General features: G+C 35.4%; 1 protein-coding gene across 1 annotated transcript in view; it reads right to left on the bottom strand.

The window, feature by feature from the left end:
- LOC110099972 (proteasome adapter and scaffold protein ECM29) overlaps nt 1-22,839 on the bottom strand; it is a gene marked incomplete in the record, with an annotated part of 142,753 nt that extends 119,914 nt beyond the window's left edge. Inside the window, 8 exon segments of the mRNA XM_020827318.2 lie at nt 12,301-12,453; nt 18,002-18,108; nt 18,207-18,289; nt 18,408-18,498; nt 18,588-18,721; nt 21,964-22,053; nt 22,178-22,345; nt 22,575-22,839. Coding sequence (XP_020682977.1) covers nt 12,301-12,453; nt 18,002-18,108; nt 18,207-18,289; nt 18,408-18,498; nt 18,588-18,721; nt 21,964-22,053; nt 22,178-22,345; nt 22,575-22,751 — 1,003 coding nt within the window.
- Between the last annotated feature and the right edge of the window lie 257 nt (nt 22,840-23,096).

The following is a 23,096-nucleotide window of genomic DNA, read 5'->3' as shown; positions in this document are numbered from 1 at the left end:
AAATGTGCGTTCTTGTGCGTATGTTGTGAGTACTCTATGCGTATGTTGTGCGTGATCTTTGCTTATGTTGTGCGTATTTTATGTTTACGTTGTGCGTTTTTTGTGCGTATATTATTTACTTATTATATATGTTTTTATTTTTTAAAATTTTTAGATATATGTTCGTCCAATTACCTATCGATGCTATGTTTTTAATTTTCAATCAATCTGTGATAACTTTGCGCAGCAAATTTCTCCTGAAGTCGTGGACACATTGAAACGTTTAAAGATCATACAGTTTTTGCAATTTCTTGGGTTTGAGCAAAATGTCCCTCTTATTTATGAGCTGATATCAAGGTGGAACATTTCAATGTTTTTAATTTTCAATCAATCTGTGATAACTTTGCGCAGCAAATTTCTCCTGAAGTCGTGGACACATTGAAACGTTTAAAGATCATACAGTTTTTGCAATTTCTTGGGTTTGAGCAAAATGTCCCTCTTATTTATGAGCTGATATCAAGGTGGAACATTTCAAAGCAATGCTTTGTTCTAAAAGGTGACTCTATTCCTTTCACTGCTGATGAAGTGACCCTTCTTACTGGTCCGCCAAATAAAGGAGAAGAAATATCCTGGCTTTCCTTAGCACATACTTCAGTTACATCATCGAAAATTAAGGCAGACATGCTGGAATTGAATAAGCAAACCCCCCCAGACTATGTTAAGAACGTTTATTATATATTTATGTTCAAATTTACTTTTTCAACTCTTCAAAATCCCTCGGTTGCTTCAAAGAATAGCAAATAATCCAAATATTTTTTTGTCAATAAACTGAGATAATTCAACTAGGGAATTTTTAGTTTGAGAGTTTAATAAGGCCTCCTTCAAAATTTCAAATAAGAAGACAGCAGGTTACATCAACGGTTTTATACCTATGCTAATTGTGAGTGCTAACTGCTAAATTCATTCAAAATTTTATTGGCTCAATGTGAGTGCTAAAATTTTCTTATGTAGATTTGGTTCCTGGAACATACTTCTTTTCATGCTCCTATGTATGCTGACAAAATGCCTTGTTTTCTACAATGGGCCGATGATATTCTATATACTATAGAGGTGATCACTAATTTATTTGTTAATATAAGAAAAAGTCATATTTATAATGTCCTCCAGGCAGTTTTCCAGGCTAAAATGGATATGGTTAATGTCAAGAAATATCCATCAGACAGCCCTCCATCCCCTGATTTTCCTCACGAAATATCCACCCATCAAAACAACCCCCCCAATCTCCCCATCATACCCCACCTCCTCAGCAAGACCCCCACCAATCTCCTCAACAAGACCCCCACCAATCTCCTCAGCAAGCACACTTTAGTTTTTTTGCTGAAGCACTTGAATCTCTCCAAGAAAGAATAATCAAATCCTGCCAAGAAACATGCACAAAACTTTTTCTTGAATTTGAAGATAAGCTGAGCACAAAGTTTGAAGACCTAATTGAAAGAGTTGAAGTTATTGATGCCAAGCTCAATAATTAAATTGATCAGAGCAAAATATTTTCTCAGAAAAGATCTGTTAGCTACTATTTATCTTCCAATAAAAAACATAAATCAGATATCCCTCCCCACAGCCCCAATGAACCAATCCCCCAAAATGAGCTAATCCTATCCAGAAATGAGTTAATCCCCCAAAATGAGCCAATCCCATCCAAAAATGAGCCAATTCCACAAAATGAGCCAATCCCAGCATAAATGCAACTTATTCCATATACAAATCCAAATGAACCAATACCAGTGGCAGTAGATGACATTCATATAAATCCTGTAAATCCTGTTTATGCAACTGAAATAGAAAATTACAAAGGTTTTCTGAGTTTGAGTTCTGAGAAGAGAAATTTTATTCATGAATGTTTGAAGAAGTACAATCAAAGGTAACAAATGCAACTTATTTTATGTTTGAATATTTGTATGCGTATGGTATGCGTGAGTTATGTGTATTTTATGCGTGAGTTATGCGTATGATACGCGTATGGTATGCGTGAGTTATGCGTATGATGCTTGAGTTATGCGTATTGTATGCGTATTAAATGTCGACATTGAGGATTGCAGCGTTTTGCTGTGAAAGTTTTGGGCTTGACATGCTCTTCATCTGGCTGTGAAAGAAATTGGAGTACCTACAACCAAGTACATACAAAGATGAGAAATCGCTTGTCGACAATGAGGATGAACTCACTGGTGTACATTATGTACAATAGGAGACTCAGAGATAAAAATTTGAAGAAAAAAGGATTAATGGATGATGAAGATCCTTTGCTTTGCAATGATGTGGCATATGATGATGAGTGATTTGTAGATGATGACGTTGAAGTGATGTCGTCTGAATTACAAGATGAAGATTTAAATGTTGATTTATTTGATGGTCTTAAAGCATCCACATCCACCACAACTCAAGAACAAATAAAAAAGGTATATAAATAATATAGTTTCCTTTTCTTAAACTTTTATTAATGTATTAAACTATTATTCATTATGATATTCTTAAAAAATATTTAGGGAAGAGGAGGATAACTGATAATGAGGAAGGAGCTGATTGGGAGACATTGGACTTTATAGAAGAGGAAGATGAGAGAGCAGTTCATCATAATGATGATTCAAATGAAGACCCCCTTAGTGATGACTAATGAGTGATGGCAGTGTTGATGACTAGTGACTTATTATGTGATATGTTAATGTCATTGCTATTTATCTTGTGCATTTTTATGTTTTATATATTATTTACTCATTATTATATATAAAATTTATCATTTTATGTTTACGCAATTTTTTGATTTCGAGGCTTACGCCTCAAATCGCCTTGAGGCTTACGCCTCGCCTCACGAACGAAAAACGCCTCAATAACCAATCACGCAATTTTAAACATTGTTATCAAGTTCAAACCAAATTTCAAAATCTTGTTCAATTTTGTTTAATAATTTTGTTGTTGAGTATGAGTTACAATTGAGCTTAAAATGAGTCTAATCAATAACATGTAGGATGCTAATGATTTAAACATAGAGTAGAAGCCTAAAATAGTCCCCTGACAATTAGTAAATGTCAGATTTAGTCTTAGACTTTCATGAAGACCCAATTTATTCTCTCGACTAGTAAAAAATATCCCAATTTAGTCCCAAGGCCAAAAATTATAGTTAAAATTAACCCCAACAGTTATTATAGTGTATGTGATATTATCTTTTTTTTATATTTTTGTTATTTATTATATTAAAATAAATATAAAAATTATAAAGAAAGTTAACCAACTAAATAACAAGAGTGAATAATTAATAAACATGGTCAACTTCCATTATGATTTTTATATTTATTTTAATATGATAAAGGGCAAAATATATAATAATAATAATTTAATCTCACATACACCTTAATACCCAAAATGCCCTCACATTTAACTTTGGCGTTAACCATCGGACTCTAAGCACTCTGCTGGGCTTGCTCACCTCATAGGTTATTCCCACTTCACCCTCCTTTCCTCTCTCTTTGTCATGACAACTTAATGTTGTTTCTTCTTTTCAGATGCCTCCCAACATTAATTATATTATTTCTCACTACTATTCAAACTTATATTACCTTAGTATGTTGAAACAAATGTAATCATATTTGAAAATCACCATATGATTTCTGAATATCTTGAATAGTTAAAGGATAAAGAGAGGACAATAGGAGGAAAGAAGAGGGAAGAGGACAAAAGAGAATAAGCTGCAAAAACTAAGAGGAAAAAACATCTCAAACATCATTTTATCCAACAATCAATGTTTGCTTTTAAAAGAACCCTTCGAACTTTATTTATGATAGAAAATCTTACCAGATAAAACCAATAAACAAATTTATCACATACAACTGACAAATGATAATATGCCCTTAACGACTAAAATGAAGATTAAATAAATAGTATTAAAATAATTCAATTAGACTACTATGATACAGCGTTATTAAAAATGTGCTTAAAAGCACACTTTAGGTGCAAAGTGATGTACTAGCTTTATACATCTCTTGTTTGTGAAACACAAGCTCAAAGCAAAGCACGTATCTTGCACCAATTCGCCACATCGCCATGTAGATTTGTGCACAATGCACATGACTCCAAAGAAAAATAAAATCATGTTTTCATATTTCATAGCTCAGTTCAACATCCATCACAATAACAAGGGACGAAAACATGCACCTCATTATTTCTAGAAGCCATTGATTCATTGCTCAATGGTTATTTGTTCTCTCCTATTGGAGCTAGTTGCTTCATTATGGTTCTTCACTCCACACTCTCTTCCTAACAGTTTTATTATAAGCCACACGTTGATTCTTGTCATTGGCTCTTGTAGCTTCTCACTCACACTCGAGAATGTTTCTCAAGGCCTTATCTTGATACTCTCGCTTCACGTTGCCTATATTTAGTCTCTTGCTAGTCATTTAATCTCACAAGTAGTTTAGATTTTAAATATTTTTTCATCATTTATTCATATCTTTGATTTATTTTGGCTTTCCAATAACTAAAAATTATTATTATTGAATGTATCATTCTATTTTTAAAAGATCATTATCAGATCTGATTTAAATTTGGTTAATTAAATGACCATTGTATGCACATAATATATGCTTATCTTATATACAAATCATGAACGCTCACTTTGCGCATTGCACATTGAATCAAAAAAATATCTCGTGTGCCTCTTATTGTGCATAGTGCTTTACAAAGAATGATATGTTATGACAAATAACCATGTGAGCTTTATAGCATGCCTTCAAGGGTGCAAATTGAGCTATAAAATATCTAAAATGAGCCAAGTACTTGCTCAAGCACATTCATTTTGATGAGGTCATCGATCAACGGTTCAAACATGTGTATCGTCGGAGACATCGCAGATCGATGGCCACGATTCAGAGCTTATAGTTGTTTATGCATTTTCAGTTTCTTGTATTCCTATTATACCCTTGTGTGTGGGTTGAGTCATGTTGGGGCCCCGAGGGCGATTTAGTCATTATTTCTGCTTTTATTTTACTTGTACTTCGAGACCTATATATAGGGGTCATTTGCTATTGTATGGGGGTAATGAAGTTTATGAATGAAAATTTGTTTTGAATTCCTTGTCTTCTTCTTCTTGTGGAGAGTTAGAAAGGAGAGTGAGAGCCCAAGGTGAGGGCGAAACGCAACATCCATCAGTCATTGGAAGAGTCCGTGGCTCGTGACCTATCCCCCATACCCGATTTCCCCTCTCTCTCTCCAACCCGCCCACCTCAACTCTCCCCTTAGCCGCCGGCCATCCTACCACCACCATCCGGCCGGGAATTTTCCAACCATTGATCCAATCTCCTCTTCCATTTGAATCCAAATTTTGAAGTTCGAATTTGGAATGTCAAAATCTTTCCTATTTTAGAATTTCCAAATTAAGAAAGTTTTGAATTCGTTTTCATGACGAATTTCAATTTCAAATGGATTTTGTTTAGCTCTTTTCAAACATCATGTATGCAATTTTGGAAACCACCCACTTACACCCACACCAAGTTCCCCCTTCTAGAAGCCGCCGGCCACATGCTTGGATGGAGCCCCATTAATGCTCCATTAAGGCATTGATTTCTCTTGAATTAGGAATTATCCATGGGAATCCCGCCGACCCCTCTTCTCTCTCTCCTTCTTTTGTGAATTGAGAAGCCAAGAGAAAAAGAAGGCGACGCATTTCCACCTCTATTTCGATGATGCATGGCGGATCCGGAGCTTGATAGTGGATTGGTGCTCGACGACGAGGGATATATTCACCCCATCCGCTCTCCCTTCTTTGACGTCGGGTTTGGATTCGACGAAACGGTGGAGAACTACTTGAACCGCATCCTACCCACACTCATCGACATCATAGACGAGCGGTTCGAAGATTACGAGTGGACTATTGAAAGCACGCCGCCCGTGTTTCCTCCACCACCGGCAACCTCTCCGTGACCTCTCCCCAAGGTGAACTTCTCGTTATTAAATTACGGATTGTTGTTTAATAGCTTTTGGTGTTGCTACTATCGTTGTTTATCCATGAGTTTTGGTTAATCTACGCATACTTCTTCGCCTAAGCTAGTTAATAACCACGATTTTTTTAATGATTTCCTTGCTATCTCAATAAGATATTAATTGAAATTCCGTTGTCATTCACTTTTAATTTTCTTAAGAAGCTCCTTGCATGTGGTATCACATCACATTTATTTTCTTATTGACTATGAACCGAGCTTGAGCATGACTTTAAAATCTTGCACAAATTTATATATTAGTTTTCTTTTAGAGTTTTCCACAATCAAACTTTAACCAAGTCAAACTCATCTGACATTTAATGTTAATAATTTAAACATATAACCTCATTAATAAAAATAATTAGATTTATAAATTAAAATCAAAATTAGCATAATTCATTAGATATTATTTTGAGTTGATTGTTAAAATTTAAATATTAATGAAAAAAAGACTTCAATCTATATATTGAGCTCTTTATTTGATATTTTTATTATACATATACCTCTAATAATATACACAATTTTCTAAGTATATAACATATAAAAAAATGACACAAAAACATAGATTAAGTCATCAAATAAGCAAATAAGTCATCATTAAATAAGTGTTCTATCATGTTCAAGGCATGTTACTTTTTTAAATAATAAACAAGCATATTCATAAATAAAAATGAGCAAGATAATGCTTAAACTTGTTTATTTTTATGAAAAGCTTTAAAATTGTGTCCAAATTTGTTCAATTATACAAACAAATGAATATATAAAAGCCTTATCCCTTATCCAGCTATTCATCAAGTAAACTTGTTCGCTTATAGCCCTAGGTGCAAATAATTGTACTCTATAGAATTTAAGTTAACATTATAAATGAATCAAGTCGGCTGAGAACTACCTAGTTCAAGCTCATTCTTTTAATTTCTTAGAGAATTTAAGCTAAATTTAAATATGATCTAAAGTTTTAAAATCTTATTCAAACTTATTTATTAGTTTTCTTATTAGGCTTAAGCTGTAACTAAACCTTACTAATTGTATGTTTGATGCTCATGATTTAAACGTATTTACTTATTTTTAAACACAAATGAATTTTTATATATGTTGTTTGATGAAATTCAACTTTTTATAAAAATAATTTTAATTTAAATATTTAGCTATTTATTTGATATTTACATCATACTTACACATCAAAAAATATTCATAATTCATAAAATGTAAAAGATATAAGAAGATGAAATAAATTATCAAATAAATGATTAAACCATCATTAAATGAGTACTTAATCAAATATTTAGCAAGCTACTTGTTGAACAACAAATGAGCATGTTCATGAATATAAATAAATGAATTTTTTTATCAAATTCTAAATTTATTGTTGTAACATATTCATTTATATGTTTAATTTTAAATTTTTTATTAAAGTTTATTAAATGACTTAAATAGAGTTTCGAGCAACTTAACAAGTGCTCAAATTTGCTTACATCTCTAATTTGAATGTAACTAGAGGAAAATTTAGAAGATCATCCATAATAGAACTAAATTAGTAAAATTCAACTTGAAAAAGAATAAACAAATGTAACACGTATTAAAGAAGAGAACAATAGCTCACTTTCTCATAGAGAGAGGTAAATGGGTTGAATATTGATGTAGACAAAGGAGGGGTCAAATCAAACCCAAAAAAAATTGGTTTTGACTTCCCTTGAGCTTGCTAGCTCATTAATTTTTGAGCTGGAATTTAGCTCATTTTGAGCTAGTTTTTAGTTCATTTATTGAACTAAGAGTTAGCTCATTATGAGCTATGTTTTTAGTTCACTTATTAATTTATTAGTAGCTCATTAATTTTGCCTCTTCTCCTTCCCCTTATCTATTCGTTTCTCGTGGATGGCTCTTGGTTTTCCATGCTTGGGCTCCTTGGTTTCCCCGGTTGGCTGCTGATTTTTCGTGCTGGGTGGCCTTCCCGGTGCCTTGGTGCTTCGGTTCCGTGCGGGCCTCCTGGGTTCTTGCGGCTGCCTCTTCGGGTTCCGCCTGGGCTGTTTTCCGGTGGCTGATGGGGGGCTTTTCCGTGGCTTTGGTGTTTCGTTTCCTGGAGTTGACTGTTGGCTTTTCATTTCCCTTATTTAATATAGAATATTAAAGGGTTTTTGGGGTTGTTTGTATTCCCCTCCCTTGTCTATATATAGAGATGGTTTGTGGCTGTTTTAGAAGCATGTTATGTGAATGATTTTTGGAAATGTAAACCTGCGGGTTTGTTGGAAAAGCTTGCGAGCTTGTTCCATCTCTTCTACTCCTCTTCTAAGAAAGCTTGCGAGCTTCTCCTCTTTCGTCTCAGCTTCTAACCTCTTCTTCTATCCGCAAGTTTACATCCCACCTGTATCCTTCTTCTCAAGGAAAGCAACTTTAGGAGTTTATGTCTTTAATTTGTGTTTGTGTCGTTTGTAAGAGTCAAGTTTGTAAGTCTTTTATTTTATATAAATAAAGTTTGTTTAATTTGTCTTCTTTTTATGCTTTTTTATATTATCTAGAAAGGTTGTATTTTTCTAGCAAAAATTTGGGTCTACATCATTTTGGTATCATAGCAAGTTAGGAAGTCCTAGGTTTATGAGTCGTGTGTGTCTTGATGTCATGTTAGTTATCATGAAAGTTTTCTTTTGAGTTATGTTGTCATTTGAGTATTGGTGTCAAGTGAGCAATCTCAAGCGTTGGTGTCTCTTGATGCAACGCCTTCAGAACAAAGCTAACTCATCGGGAGATGAGTTCTCAAGTAGGGGAGTCTGATGTAGACAAAGGGGGGGTCAAATCAAACCCAAAAAAATTTAGTTTTGACTTCCCTTGAGCTTGCTAGCTCATTAATTTTTGAGCTGGAATTTAGCTCATTTTGAGCTGGTTTTTAGTTCATTTATTGAACTAAGAGTTAGCTCATTATGAGCTATGTTTTTAGTTCACTTTTTCCGTGCTGGGTGGCCTTTCCCGTGCCTTGGTGCTTCGGTTCCGTGCGGGCCTCCTGGGTTCTTGTGGCTGCCTCTTCGGGTTCCTCCTGGGCTGTTTTACGGTGGCGGATGGGGGACTTTTCCGTGGCTTTGGTGCTTCATTTCCTGGAGTTGACTGTTGGCTTTTCATTTTCCTTATTTAATATAGAATATTAAAGGGTTTTTGGGGCTGTTTGTATTCCCCTCCCTTGTCTATATATAGAGATGGTTTGTGGCTGTTTTAGAAGCATGTTATGTGAATGATTTTTGGAAATGTAAACCTGCGGGTTTGTTGGAAAAGCTTGCAAGATTGTTCCATCTCTTCTACTCCTCTTCTAGGAAAGCTTGCAAGCCTCTCCTCTTTCGTCTCAGCTTCTAACCTATTCTTCTATCCGCAAGTTTACACCCCACCTGTATCCTTCTTCTCAAGGAAAGAAACTTTAGGAGTTTATGTCTTTAATTTGTTTTTGTGTCATTTGTAGAAGTCAAGTTTGTAAGTCCTTTATTTTATATAAGTAAAGTTTGTTTAATTTTTCTTCTTTTTATGCTTTTTTATATTATCTAGAAAGGTTGTATTTTTCTAGCAAAAATTTGGGTCCCTTACATCATTTGTAAGAAAATATATTTTCGACAATTTCATGTACTAGAATTCTTTAAACTACATAAAGTTTAGGCAATTTTATTCTGAAGTAGAATATTTCGGTACATTGAGAAAATTCATATATCTTCACACCTTTTTTATATACTTTATCTCTGTAAGTAGAGTTTATACATACTCCACAACATCACTAATTACAATTCTTCCACCAATTATAGATGTTTAGATGATTCAATCATATGACATTACAATAGGCCCTTCAAGATAACATTATTATTTGGTTCATCGATGACACCATCCCATGTCAAATAATTTGAGAGTAATGCATGAAGAGTTGAGTACAAAAAAGCCAGGTAAACCAAGTTAGCTAAACCAAAACATGATTTAGCATTTTTGTTTAAATATACTTATTTGGATTATTTAGATTTGAGATTTATCAAACTAAAATAAATCAAACCGAATCGATAATTAATTTATCAATTGATTCGCTCTTCAATCATATGTTTCTTCATATATCATATATTATTGATACATTAATTTAGATGAAACTAAACAAAACCAAAGAATTAAAAATCATTTAAAACCAAATTGAATCAAGCAAATATAAAAACTGAAATCAAAGACAAATTACAAAATGGTCAGTTTGATTTCGATAGGCCACAATGTAATTGCTATTTTAGTTTTAGGTCTTAATCAATTCGGTCTCAAATACTAGTCGATTGGAGCCAAAATTGAACTGTGGCTCGGTTTAAGTTTTAGATCAGTTCATCAATTCAGATTCAAATAGTATTCAATTTAAAATAAATCGAACTGAGCAGACTCTTCTTGATGAGAATATTTAGGATAACACTCTAAAGGAGAGTTCTTCACTTCTCAACTATGATGACCATATGATCTAGGCATACATTCAGAACCTTTGGTAGGATTAATTATTATTTTTATGCTTTCTTAGCAGATTTATGGTTGACAAATATTTTCTTTTATTTTGACTTTACTTTTGGATTATCCATTAAGATATAATGTGTTTTTTTCTTTCAAATTATCTTAAGGGTCTTTTACCCTTTAATAACTTTTGATGGCATAATGAAGAATTATTGGCTACGCTTTCAACCCTCTCTATGGTAGTGCAATCCCCCTTGTCTAGCAAATCTTCCTTCTCTTATTCACCTCTTTCTCGCACATTCTCACTCTCAAACTCTCACTCTCTTCCATCTTCTAACTTGCTCACCTTATGAGATTCACTCTCTCTCTCTCTCAATCTCTGATACCCCCTTCTATGTTGTTCCTCACTCTCTCTATACCTCTTTTGTTCTACTCTCCCTCCGAACTTCCTACACCTTGACGTGTCCCTTTACTTTCATTTCTTTTCTTTTGCAATGTCCTTTCACTAATTCTTCTTCTCTTAATTCTTTCCACCATATTCTCTCCTATTAATTATTTCCACTTCTCAAAACACAATTTCTTTGTCTGTTATAGCCATTGCATTCCAATTGGTGAGTCAAGAACTCTTGATTTCACACCCTACTCTACATCATTCTTGCTAATCAAAAGCATAAGAACTAAAAATTGAGATCCACAAATTAGATGGTGGAAACCCTTCTCTATTCATTTTTCCTGATTAAATATTCAAATAACCATTGTTTAATATTAACCTCCAATGTTCATCATTTGAAATACATTAGGCTTCAAGAAACAAAGAATTCACTTGCATACACCTCATCTGAGGCCAGTAGACAATCGAGTCCAGCATACACATAAGCTGGGTGAGAGATTTGCAACAAGACAATTAGTATGGAATTTGTAAGCCCAAGCAGGGATTAACAATTCACAGGTTAAACAATAACTAATAGAAAATAACTAGATTTACAAACACATGCACTCAAAAGAATAAAAGATTATCTTAGCATGGATGTGGAGAGAGAGATATTTCAAGTAGGTAAGAGATATTTCAAGTAGGCATACCGGTAAGTTCTAATGTTTTGAGGGTATACCAGGAAAAAACAAAACTTATAATAATTTCCATGCACAAAAATTAATCATTCTTAAGCTTTAGCTTGAAAGTTGCTTTGAAAATATTTATCACTTACAAAGAGAAATCGGATGCACTTTTCCCAGCTTCCTAGAATAGAATGGGTACAAAAAGAAAATTGAAGTAAAAAAAAATTGTAAGTAAGAGCCTCCTATACCACCAAAATTCACAAGAAACTGACCAGACACGATAACATGTATTACCAACTAACACAATTTACAGAAAGTTTCTGCGGAATATCTTTTTTTTTTCTCTTTTTTTTTTTTCTGCGGAATATCCTGAACCCAGAAAAAGAAAGACTATAGATGTCATGAAGGGATGAAACCAATTTCATTAATTAAAATCACTGGTGAAATAAGAGGTCTGGACCAGAGGTAACATGGCCACCACTGAACCTAAAATTCACATTTCAAGTCACAAAAGGACAATAAAAAAACCACCAACCATTGCATGGATAAAGCAGAGTGCATCAACCTTTCCCTACAGGCTGCAGATGGTTTGAGCATTATTCATTGATAAAACCGTTCCAAATTGAATAAATATATTTGAAAAAGAATTTTATATCAAATTCTGAATGAAAAAAAAAAGGTCACACGGTAGATTCATTCCCAAACACTACATCAATAAGCACAATTAAACAACAAGAAAGAGAACAATAAACAACTGAGTTATTGACTGTTAAGCAAAAAACAGGGAAGAAATGTGCAGTACCATATATGCAGCTGAAAATGCACTGAAGTGCAGATGGGAAGGCATTGGCAGCAGCAACTGAACGACAGAAAACAGTCATAAGTTGCAAACGAAGTGTGTTGTTCACAGGGGTTACCCGGAAATCAGTAGGTAAGCTTTCGACACTGGTGGTACCTGCATTAATTCAAAAGAGCACATTAACATGCCATTATAATTGTTAACATTAACTAATGGAATGATAGGCTGCCAAACATTAAAACTAGAACAGGAAACATGGCGCAGAACAAAAACAGTTCCCTGTTACAGAAAATCATAGCGAAGTTGTTGGGAAAAAAAATCCAAGATATCTGAACCAAATACATTTCACCCCACGCTGACTGCTTACAAGCTAGCTAACATGTTATAAGTCATGGTGTTATCTTGCAAGCAATGCTGTGAGAAGATAGGATTGCAGCTGCTCTGTGACAATTTGAGTAACCGACTACATTTACGTGAGCTTTCTTTCTTTCTAGTTACAGCAGGCAACGATTTTCTACCTACGATAAGGAATTATATGCTATCATCCAGTCCCTTAGATATTGGAGACACTACCTACCTCCCGAAGAATTTGTTATTTTCTCTGACCACGAAGTCTTGCGGTACATAAACTCACAAAAGAAAATGAACGTACGACATGGTCATTGGGTCGAATTCCTTCAAGACTATACTTACACAATCCGACACAAAGCAGTATCTGAAAATAAGGCAGTCGATGCCTTAAGTCAACGGATAATGATCACTAGGGAAATGAGGAATGAAGTAATTAGGTTTGAACAAATGAAAGAAAATTATACGGATTGCCCAAACTTCAAAGACACATGCATTATTGGTCAACGGAAGTGAACGCATCATTGATAATTTCGTTTTAGAAGACGGATATCTCTTTAAGTCCCAAAAACTCTGCATCCCAAACACTTCGCTTAGGGAATTCCTCGTGTGAGAACTGCACGCGGGAGGTTTAGCAGGACATTTTGGACAAGCAAAAACCATTGCCGCTGTTGAGCGCCGATTTTTTTGGCCTAGTCTTAAGCACGGTGTCAGTAGGCTAGTAAAGAGATGTCACACTTGTCAGTTAGCAAAACAACGTAAGCAAAACACCGAGTTTTACACACCCCTCCCAGTACCCAATTGCCCATGGAAGGACGTTAGCATGGACTTTGTTTTAGGGCTACCCAAAACAGTTAGAAAGCATGACTCTGTTTGTGTGGTAGTGGACTGATTTTCTAAAATGGCTCACTTCCTCCCGTGCTCCAAAACTTTCAATGCTTCTAGGATCGTCAAATTGTATTTTGACGAAATCGTTAGGCTCCACGGACTACCCAAAACCATTATGTCAGATCGAGATGTTAAGTTTACCAGTTATTTCTAGAAAACCTTATGGCACAAGATGGGGACCAAACTTTAATTTTCTACTGCTTTCCATCCCCAGACAGATGGACAAATTAAGGTTGTGAATAGGAGTCTAGGAAACATTTTAAGGACTTTGGTAGGAGAAAATATCCGGGACTGGGATTCCAAATTATCTATAGCTGAGTTCGCCTATAACAATTCTGTCAATCGAACTATAGGTCTAAGTCCCTCCGAAATTGTTTATGGATACCAACCTAGACAGCCTATAGATCTGATCCCTATGAGTCATAAGTACAGAGCATATAAGTCTGCATCTGCATTTGCATCACATCTCCAATAGTTGCATAAGAAAATTAACAAAAAAATTGAACAAAGCAATGCTAACTATAAACATAATGTGGATCTCAAGAAACGATTCAAAGAATTTGAAGTTTGAGACTTTGTAATGGTTCGGATTCATCCTGAGCGGTCCCCACAAGGGACCGTTAAAAAGTTACATGCGAGAAGCGCAAGACCTTTTAAAATAACTTCAAAAATAAATAGTAATGCTTATGTGCTAGACTTTCCTGAATGTTTTAACATTAATTCTACATTTAACAACGAAGATCTAGTAGTATTTGAGGGTCCAGAGTTTAACCCCTCCAACCCACTAAACAAAGAGCCTTGTGTGAACTCACCTGGTAAGAACCCTAGCCTACCTCCACTCCCAAACATCCCTATCTTACCCACTGCGGAGAAGGTTGAAGAAATACTTGGTGATTAGATTATTTCCATTAAAGACAGTGGCCACCGAAGGTATCTAGTTCAATGGACAGGGAAACTGGAGACGGAGAACACGTGGATTAACCGTGAGGATCTGCAGTGATTGAATCCTGATCTGTTGGAGTGGTACGAGAGTTCTAGAGATGCTTACTCGACGAGGTCCAGCTTTCTCCCATTTGGGGAGAATGATGAGGACATCGTTCAGAGATTCTGACATGTGTACCGGCGACGAAATTGTAGATCGACGGCTACGATTCAGCGTCTTTACTTTTGATGCATTTCTTTATGTTTTATTTAGTTTTGTTGTTTTCCGAATTTACCCTTATGGGGAGTGTTTTGTTAAAGTTGACCGGAGGGCAATTGTGTACTTTTCTTTTTTCATGTTTGAGACCTATATATAGTGGTCTTATGTGTTGTAAAATGATGATGAATGATTGAATGAAATCTTTTATTCCGTCTTCTTCTTCTTGCGTGTGCATTCGAGAGAAGAAAGAGAACATGGGGTGAGGGCGAGCGCAATACCCACCAGTCATTGTAGTCCGTGGCTCGTGATCTATTTTCTTTCTTCTTGTCTCTTGTTCTTTCTCCCCAACCAACCCCCCCATACGCCCCTCAAGTTACCAGCTGACGCCCCTCCCTTTTGCCCAACCGCCGGCCACCTCCCCACTATCCCCCAACTACTTGAAACCTAGCTTACTTCCCCCATTCCCAAGCCCCCCCCCCTACTTCTTCCCCAAGCTCCACCACCGGTCACATGTCCCTCTCTCCTTGAATGATGAATTAAATCATCATTACTACTTACCTAAAATAGCTTAAATGATTTGGGAAATTAATTTCAACAATTTGAAATTCAAATTTTAAATTTCAAATAGTTTCCTAAATTACAAAGCTATATTAAGAAAGTCTCAAATCTAATCATAATTTAATTTTAAATTAGACTGGAGTGATTTATTCTCTTCCTAAATTAGAAAGACCAATAAGGAAGTTCTGATAATTTTTCCCAAATCCCCCTCCCTCTCATAATGCCTGCCCCCCCCCCATTAATGGGCTTTCCCTATTGCTTCCTATTGAGGCTCCCAATCTCAATTTAATTTGAATTCAAATTTCAAATTAAGACCCTCCAAATCTAATTAGAATATGAAATTAGTTTCAGATTTGGTTAAAACTATCCCTCCCCCTCTCTAACCTAACCCAAGCCTCCCTTATCCAAACCGTCCCCTTGCCCCCCCCCCCTTCACTTGCATCTCCTCCCTTGGGAAACCCTAGTTCACACATTAATCCTGAAGCCAAGAGAAGAAGACAAGCTCCTTCCTCCCTTACATTATTTGTGTATGGTCGACCACAGTTTTGCCTACAACGCACAAGGAGAAATCGATATCCTAGTTTCCCCTTTCTACGATCCGGATTGGGAATACGAAGATTCCATGGAGAGCTACGTCAACCGCGTCCTCTACTACCTCGCTGAGACGATTGACTATCAACGACCCAAAGAACCTTGCTTCTCGTCGGCCGATCAACGAGCTATTCTCCTCTGATTACTTCTCCGGCAAACAAGGCCCTACGCGCCACATGTCTTGTGGTTGCGTCATTGGGATTGCTTCTACCATTCCTCCGATGAACCCAACATCGAGAGCGAGTGAGAGGGAACTCATGGTGTCTATTTATTGATGTTACGCCATGGATTCTTGTTTTATTTCTATTAGTATTACTATTTTGTTTTTTATGTTATTACGATTGTCTTGCTAATCTCTTAGTAACCACTTGCCATCACTTAATCTTTTAACGAAAATTCTAATGATTTGACTTGGGTGAAACATAAGTTTTTAGCTAGCAAAGTTAATGCTCAATATCTATTGTTAAAATCCAAAGCAACTCTTATCACATGTATGTTTCACATCATTATTTAGTTGGTTAACTTCCACAATGATTTTTGTATTTATTTTAACATAATAAATGATAAAATATAGAAAAATAATAATATAATCTTGCATACACCCTAACACCCAAATTGCACTCATATTTAAATGTTGGAGTTAATTTTAACTATTACTTTTGGTATTGAGACCACGTTGAGACATTTTCTAATAGTTGAAAAACTATATTGGGTTATTATGAAACTCTGGGATTAAATTGAAAGGGGACTATTTTGGGCTTATAGTCCTTTATGATTGCTTCTCTGGTAAGAAAATTAGCCAATAAAAGTAATTTCCATTTGGATGGCAAACTTTTCATAGCTTTTTCTAAAACTATGCATTGAAAAAAGCATATTTGGAATAGTAGTTGAGAAAGTAGCACTCAACAACAAAAATCGTGAAATATAAGCAGCTCCCAAACAAAGCCAAAATCTCTCGAGTTACTAGGAATATTAAGTAACAATTGCTGAATATGACTCTAAAATATATATTTGAGTAACATGAGCCTCCTTCATTGAATCATAGAAATGTAAGTTTAAATAGCATACAAAAATATGCAGGTTTTGGATAAAATAGAAAATCTAGTGTAGCCCCATAAGAGTGATTTAAATATAGACTAATAGCAAAGAAAAAAAATTCATTTACCTACTAAAGGTATCTAATGTCCCATAAAAATGAAATAGAATTGTGGTGAGAGCCAAAGTGCTTTACATGCCAATTATTACATGAAATAAGTGAGCATTCACTCACAAAATTATGGGGACTCATTCACCCATGACAATTGGGTATCACACACATTACATTGGAGAACCACTCACCAAAATAAGAAGAATCTCTCATTCTCTTATCCTTATGTTCTTTGACCCAAATCTTGTCCATTTTTATGCCTTTTATAGGCACAAAAAAGAACTCTTTTTCAAATTAAATGAGGTGATTGACAAGGGTGGTTAGTTGGTGGTAGAAAGTGCAATTAAATGAGGTAGTTGGTGGTGATTATGAAGTACAATTTATATCTGATAGATATCTTGGGGCCTTGAGGTTGATATTTGTGAAGCACCCCTCCTGCATCATGGTTAATTGATGCTTATAAAATTGCACGAGTCAAAACATGGAGCAACCCAATCGGAACCAATTTGATGTAGCATATAAAAATAAAGAAGAGTTTTAAAGTAAATGAAAAGAAGGATTTCATTACTATGAAAGAGAAACTACATGAAATAAATGGGGATCCTCACCCTAACAAATGCTGAATTACTCACCTAAAGAAGACTCGTTCACCCATTACACTGGGGAATTACAAACCCAAATAAGAGAAATCTCTTATTCTCTCATCCAAGTTGTGCTGCACTTTCTTTGTCCATGAACCATTTGAATGTTAAAAATTGTGTAATCCAGAACTTAGGCACAGATATAGTCCAACAAGCACTCCAACAGTATAAAAGTTTATGAAACCTATTTCTCTTCTATCATACAAGAGCCACAAAGTGCTCATTTTCCTCCAACAAAGTTCAAACAGTAGCCCTAAGAAAAAACTTAGGAATTGAAGATCATGCCAGCGGTCAGACACCAAATTTACATCAAATAATCTCAAAAAAAAAATCATAAATGACGGACAAGCCTAATATCAATCTGTAATAGTACAACGTGAAACAGCTCACCATTAAATAGAATAAATAATCTGTTTATCAAATCAGGGTCATCTAAATTGACACCAGCAGTCTTGCGCTTCAGAAAATCCTCTCCTCTTTTAGCAACATGCTCTTGACTTTAAAACATTCGAAAGGGGGAAGATATCAATGAAATGTCCTCTTTTGAGATTAAATGGCTACAGCCCTGTTGGGATGATAACAAGGAAGCATGTACCTGTCTGAAGAAGCAGCTAGATAAATAGGATAGGCCACCATAGGAGTCAACTGCATTGATTCAATAACATTCAAAATCCCAAGCTGCAAGAAACAAAATTAACACCTAAGGCATCAAAGCAAAAATACAGTATAATAACAAACAAAAGCCAACTATTTAGCAGTTGACAACAATTTCAAACATAAGAAGTAACGAAGCTACCTTTCTCTTTAGCAGCACATCTCCTTTCAATGGCAACTTTCCTGTAATACGATCTGACTGAGCCATGGAAAGCCCAGCAGGGCAGCCAACACTTCAAAGAAAAGATGATTGGTACATGAGGTGATAAGACAACAAACAATTGACAACTAATCACTGTAGCCCACGGCACAGATGCCATACCCAAGAGATGGTGGTTGGTATAAAATCGTATGGAGACAAAATTCCACAAAAAGTTGCCTGTCCTTACCATCACAAGACTTGTATTTTACACCAATATTTTCATCAAGCTGACTTGAATGGCACTCACCGATCACCTGAAATTAATTTAGCATCAATAATCAAAGATTATCTTCTATATACTCTCAAGTTAAGACTGAACTAAAAAAAAAATCAGTAAGTATGTATTTACAAATAAAAATATTCCTCACATTGTTGAACAGAACGGAATTCTAAAAAACAAATTTTCCACTTCTAATATACATAATAAAAACAAGCAATCACATGCTGTTATAAATGTAAAGCAAAGTTTTTAGCAAGAAAGGCATCTCAATTAGCCATGTTAGAAGCAAAAAAAAAACTCAGCCTATGCAAGTTGCTTATTGTTAATACATATCTTAACAACATGCATTCATGACGAATAAGCACCTTCTGATCCACCAAAAAGTTAAGAGTAATTATGAAGCGTCTATTATTCTAACAAAATATTAGAATTGAATTCATCATATATTTTTAAAAATCACTCTATTGAATGCTATTTCACCCTTTTTACGTTATAATTCAATTAAGTGGATTGCTTTTTTAACCTGTTAAGTTTATTTGAATATTTTTTGCTTCTCTTCATGGTTATTTTAGAAGGCTTATGTTACGAAATGCATGAAGATTTCAAGTAAAATCTATCACTATTGGTAAAATAGCAAAAACAGTCCACAACTCCAATGGAAAACAGCAAAAACAGTAATTTTATTGCAAGAAATCAAATAGAACGGAAAGAAAATACCAAGATACAATTGATCCTCTATTCGAGAGGAGAATCTATCTCTCCCAAATCACTAAACACCACGCTAGGGCCCTAAAACCTAAACCTAAGAGATCTCAAATTTCAGCCAAATTCAAAATGCCCTACCCCTAGGAAAACAAACTATTTAATGCATATAATTCAAAAGGAAATCCCTAAACAGCCCCTACTTTGAAATTTCCCTCTCAACACCCTTCAAAAACCTTCCTAAACAGCTCTTTGAAGAGTTAGGCAGTTGGATCCTGCGTACAGGAGGCGGAGAACTTCCGCCTATTTCCCGTAAGCCAGTCTGGTATGGACTAGCTGGACCGGTCCAGTGGACCGGTCTAATAGCTTATTATGTACCCTGCCATAATTAAGAGTTGCAAGCACATGGCATCATCAACCTTAATAAGTGGAACCAAGAAAGAAAGTGGTTCTCAACCTCAACAAGTGGAAACAAATCATTGAGCATACCTGAGATATGCGAACAAGCTTGTTACAATGAGAATATTGATTGCAATGGCATGTATATGTAGAGGTTCTAACATGACTATGTACATGTGATTATTGATTGTTTGCATATGTATGCCTCCATGCATGACTAAATAACTTGCATTCGTGAGTCTCTCCTTGCTGTATCTATGCATGCTCTTTACTTTTGTGTTTTTACTTGTGTTGTATGTGCACATTATTGAGTTAGACTATCATCATTATCATCATGAATAACCTTATCCCAACTATTTAGGCTTAGCTTTATGAACTCACTTCTTCATTCTTTCCTATTGAGTATCACACAAGGTGTTGAAACTAGTATGCGTAAATCCTTTTGCACAACATCTAAACAACTTTTGTCAAACCACTTTCCTTCTTAATTTCTTTGACATTAATTTTAAATTGTCCATCTTAAAGTTCATTTTCTACCATTGATTATGAATTTCCAAACCACCAAAAGTCTATTTTTAACTATCTTAGCTTCACAGATGCTATTCTCACAATTGTACTAAAAAATCACAAAAATTAAATATTTCAAAATCCAAGCAATTGAAAATTTTGAGTTAAAAATGGGGTGAAATAACCCCCATAAGTGGCACTAACATCTTGATGCATTCATATTTTGGTTTATTTTAATTTGATGTAATTTGAACAAAATTAGTTGTGTTTTATGTTTTTTTAAGCTATTCAATGATGGAGAACATCCAATGATCATAATAGGATGTGTTTGGGCATGGCAAGGCTTGGGTTTGCTAGCATTTGGGTCCTTTTGTCCTTGGGCTGCTTTCTGTTTCTCGGTTTGGGCCTTGGCTGCTCTCGGGTTAGGGTTTGGCTGCTTGGTTTTGAGCTGGAAAATTGGGTTCTACTTGGTGCTAGCTCATTAATGCTTGAGCTAAAGTTTAGCTCATTATTTGGTGGTATAATTACACTTCCTAGCTCATAAATTCATAAAGGTATGTGGAGTGGAGCTTGTTTCTTCCCATTCTTATGTCTCTTTAGTTTATTCCCTGTGAATAATGGATGTGGGCTTGTTGTCTTTTCGGTTTTATCCCTGACTACTTTCCCATTAATCCCTCTGTCCCGTTTCCTGTGTTGGCTCCTCGGGTCCCTCCCTGGCTGCTTTCCCGTGGCTCCCTCGCTGTGTTTCCTGTGATCTTCCTTCCTATTTTCTGTACAGATTTTGGGGGCTATTTGTGGTATCTTTTGACCCTTCTTCTTCCCCTTACCTTATTGGTTTGGTTGGAGGTAAATGTTGGTTGTTTGGCTCCCCTTTTTGCCTATATATATAAGAGGATTTTTTCATGAAAAGGTTGTTGATTAACTTGAAAGAAATTGCTAAAAACCTAAGGGTTTCTTCTCTTGGAAAAGCTTGAGAGCTTGTTCCACCCCCTTTCCTCCTCTTTATTTCGTCTTGGCTTCTAATCTCTTCTTCTCAACGCAAGCTCCACTCCACCTGTATCCTTCTTCTAAAGCATTTGGAAGCTGTTTGTTGGCTGATTTTGGGAGACATTTGTCGGAGGAGTTTGGTAGGACGTTGGACCCTTTTGCAATGGTGGACCCTCGGTTTGCAAGCCTAAGCACTATTTTTCATATATTTTCCTACTCTCGTTGCATGTGAGGAAACCGCTTGTCGGTTGTTCTGAGGATAGCATTTTTTATGTTATAATTTTGTTTCGTTTTATTTGACTTTTCGTTTATCTGGATGTTCGATTTTTGTTTTATTGTCCTTGTGTTCTCCAACTTGGCTCTTCTTTCTAGTTTGCTTACATCACATCTCAAATCCTGGTTCAACACGAAAGAAAGTACACTGAGTTAAACTTCATAAGCTAAAGATAATAAAAGAATTTCAATAGGTAAAACTTCTAAGTTTTTAATGGTCATCAAACCCACTAGTTGTGCAGAGGCCAAAGAAGGTACTTGAACCAATTTGATTTTATTCCAACAAAGAAACTATGTCTCTATGTTAAAAACATGGTAACTGGATGTCTTAGGAATACTCAGATAGCAAGCCTGTATTAACTATAAGCAATAGAAATCATAGCTTCCAAAACCAAAAACAAAGTTTACCTTCAAAATAATTCTCAAAATAATGTCTTGATGTTGGGTAGGAAGCTTTGAGACATTAACTAAAAGATCAGGCGCCATATTGGCTTTCTCCTGCAACATTTGATCCACCCCATTCCAAAAAAAATTAAAAACAAGAATGTCATGTCTAAATTAACAAAACTTTCAAAACATGTAAAAAGAAGTACAGAGAAATTTATAATAATAAGCGTCCAACCTCAGCAGGCAATCGATCAAAGCACATCTCGATGTACACTATACAGAAATTTCTAACCATGGGGAAACCAGTGGCCTCACAATAAATCTTCCATAGCTCCAACACTGGCAACCCAATTTCCAGGCGGTGCTTTACCCGTTTGTTCACATGCGTTAGAATCTCCATAACCTAACAGCACGAGGAAATGCATAAAAAACATCACATCGTAGCATCACCATGTCTACTAAACCAATTATGTATTAATAAATCCTAATGCAAATCAAATCAAAAGAGAAGTAAGCTCCAAAGCTATTATCTTTTTTCCCAATAGCAGAGATGGGTACTCGGTGATGATTAATGATTAGCAAACCATCAATCCAAAACAATGGAGCCAAGAATGAGAAAGACGGCGATATACCAGCTTCCGGACAGAAGGAGATGAAGAGGATAGCGAAGAGATGGAATAGGGGAGGATCTTCGTTAGCAGTTGCTCAAGTTTGGAGTCATCGGCAAGAGCTAGACGGGTAAGCATGCGGTCCAGCATCACCTCCGTCTCGGTGTCGGATGGCTGCGCGGATGTCGAGTGCTCGGCCATTTACTTCTTCTGCAAGCGAGGAAAAGATTATTCGATGAAAGAAAAAACTAGGAGAGCGATATCGAATGAGCTTTTGGGATACCCGCCGTTGAGGTCGTCCGATGAATCTAGAAATAGTAGTAAATTTCTTAATATATGAAATTGAGATATAATTTATAAATAGTTTCAACAACTTTATGTCTTAAAATTTTAAATTTTAATATATTTAAGTGTATTTTATATTAATACATTTTAAACTAGTCAGCCTATATGACTTAATTTTTAGGGAGTGTGTCCTAAAATAATATTATAGTAATACATTTTATGTTGAAATAAATATTTAAATATAAGTTTAACATGCACGGA

This window comes from Dendrobium catenatum, unplaced genomic scaffold (genome assembly GCF_001605985.2).
Source record: "Dendrobium catenatum unplaced genomic scaffold, ASM160598v2 fragScaff_scaffold_1145, whole genome shotgun sequence".
Lineage (NCBI taxonomy): Eukaryota > Viridiplantae > Streptophyta > Magnoliopsida > Asparagales > Orchidaceae > Dendrobium > Dendrobium catenatum.
Note: the sequence above shows the minus strand (reverse complement) of the source record. Positions and strands in the feature narration are given on the sequence as shown.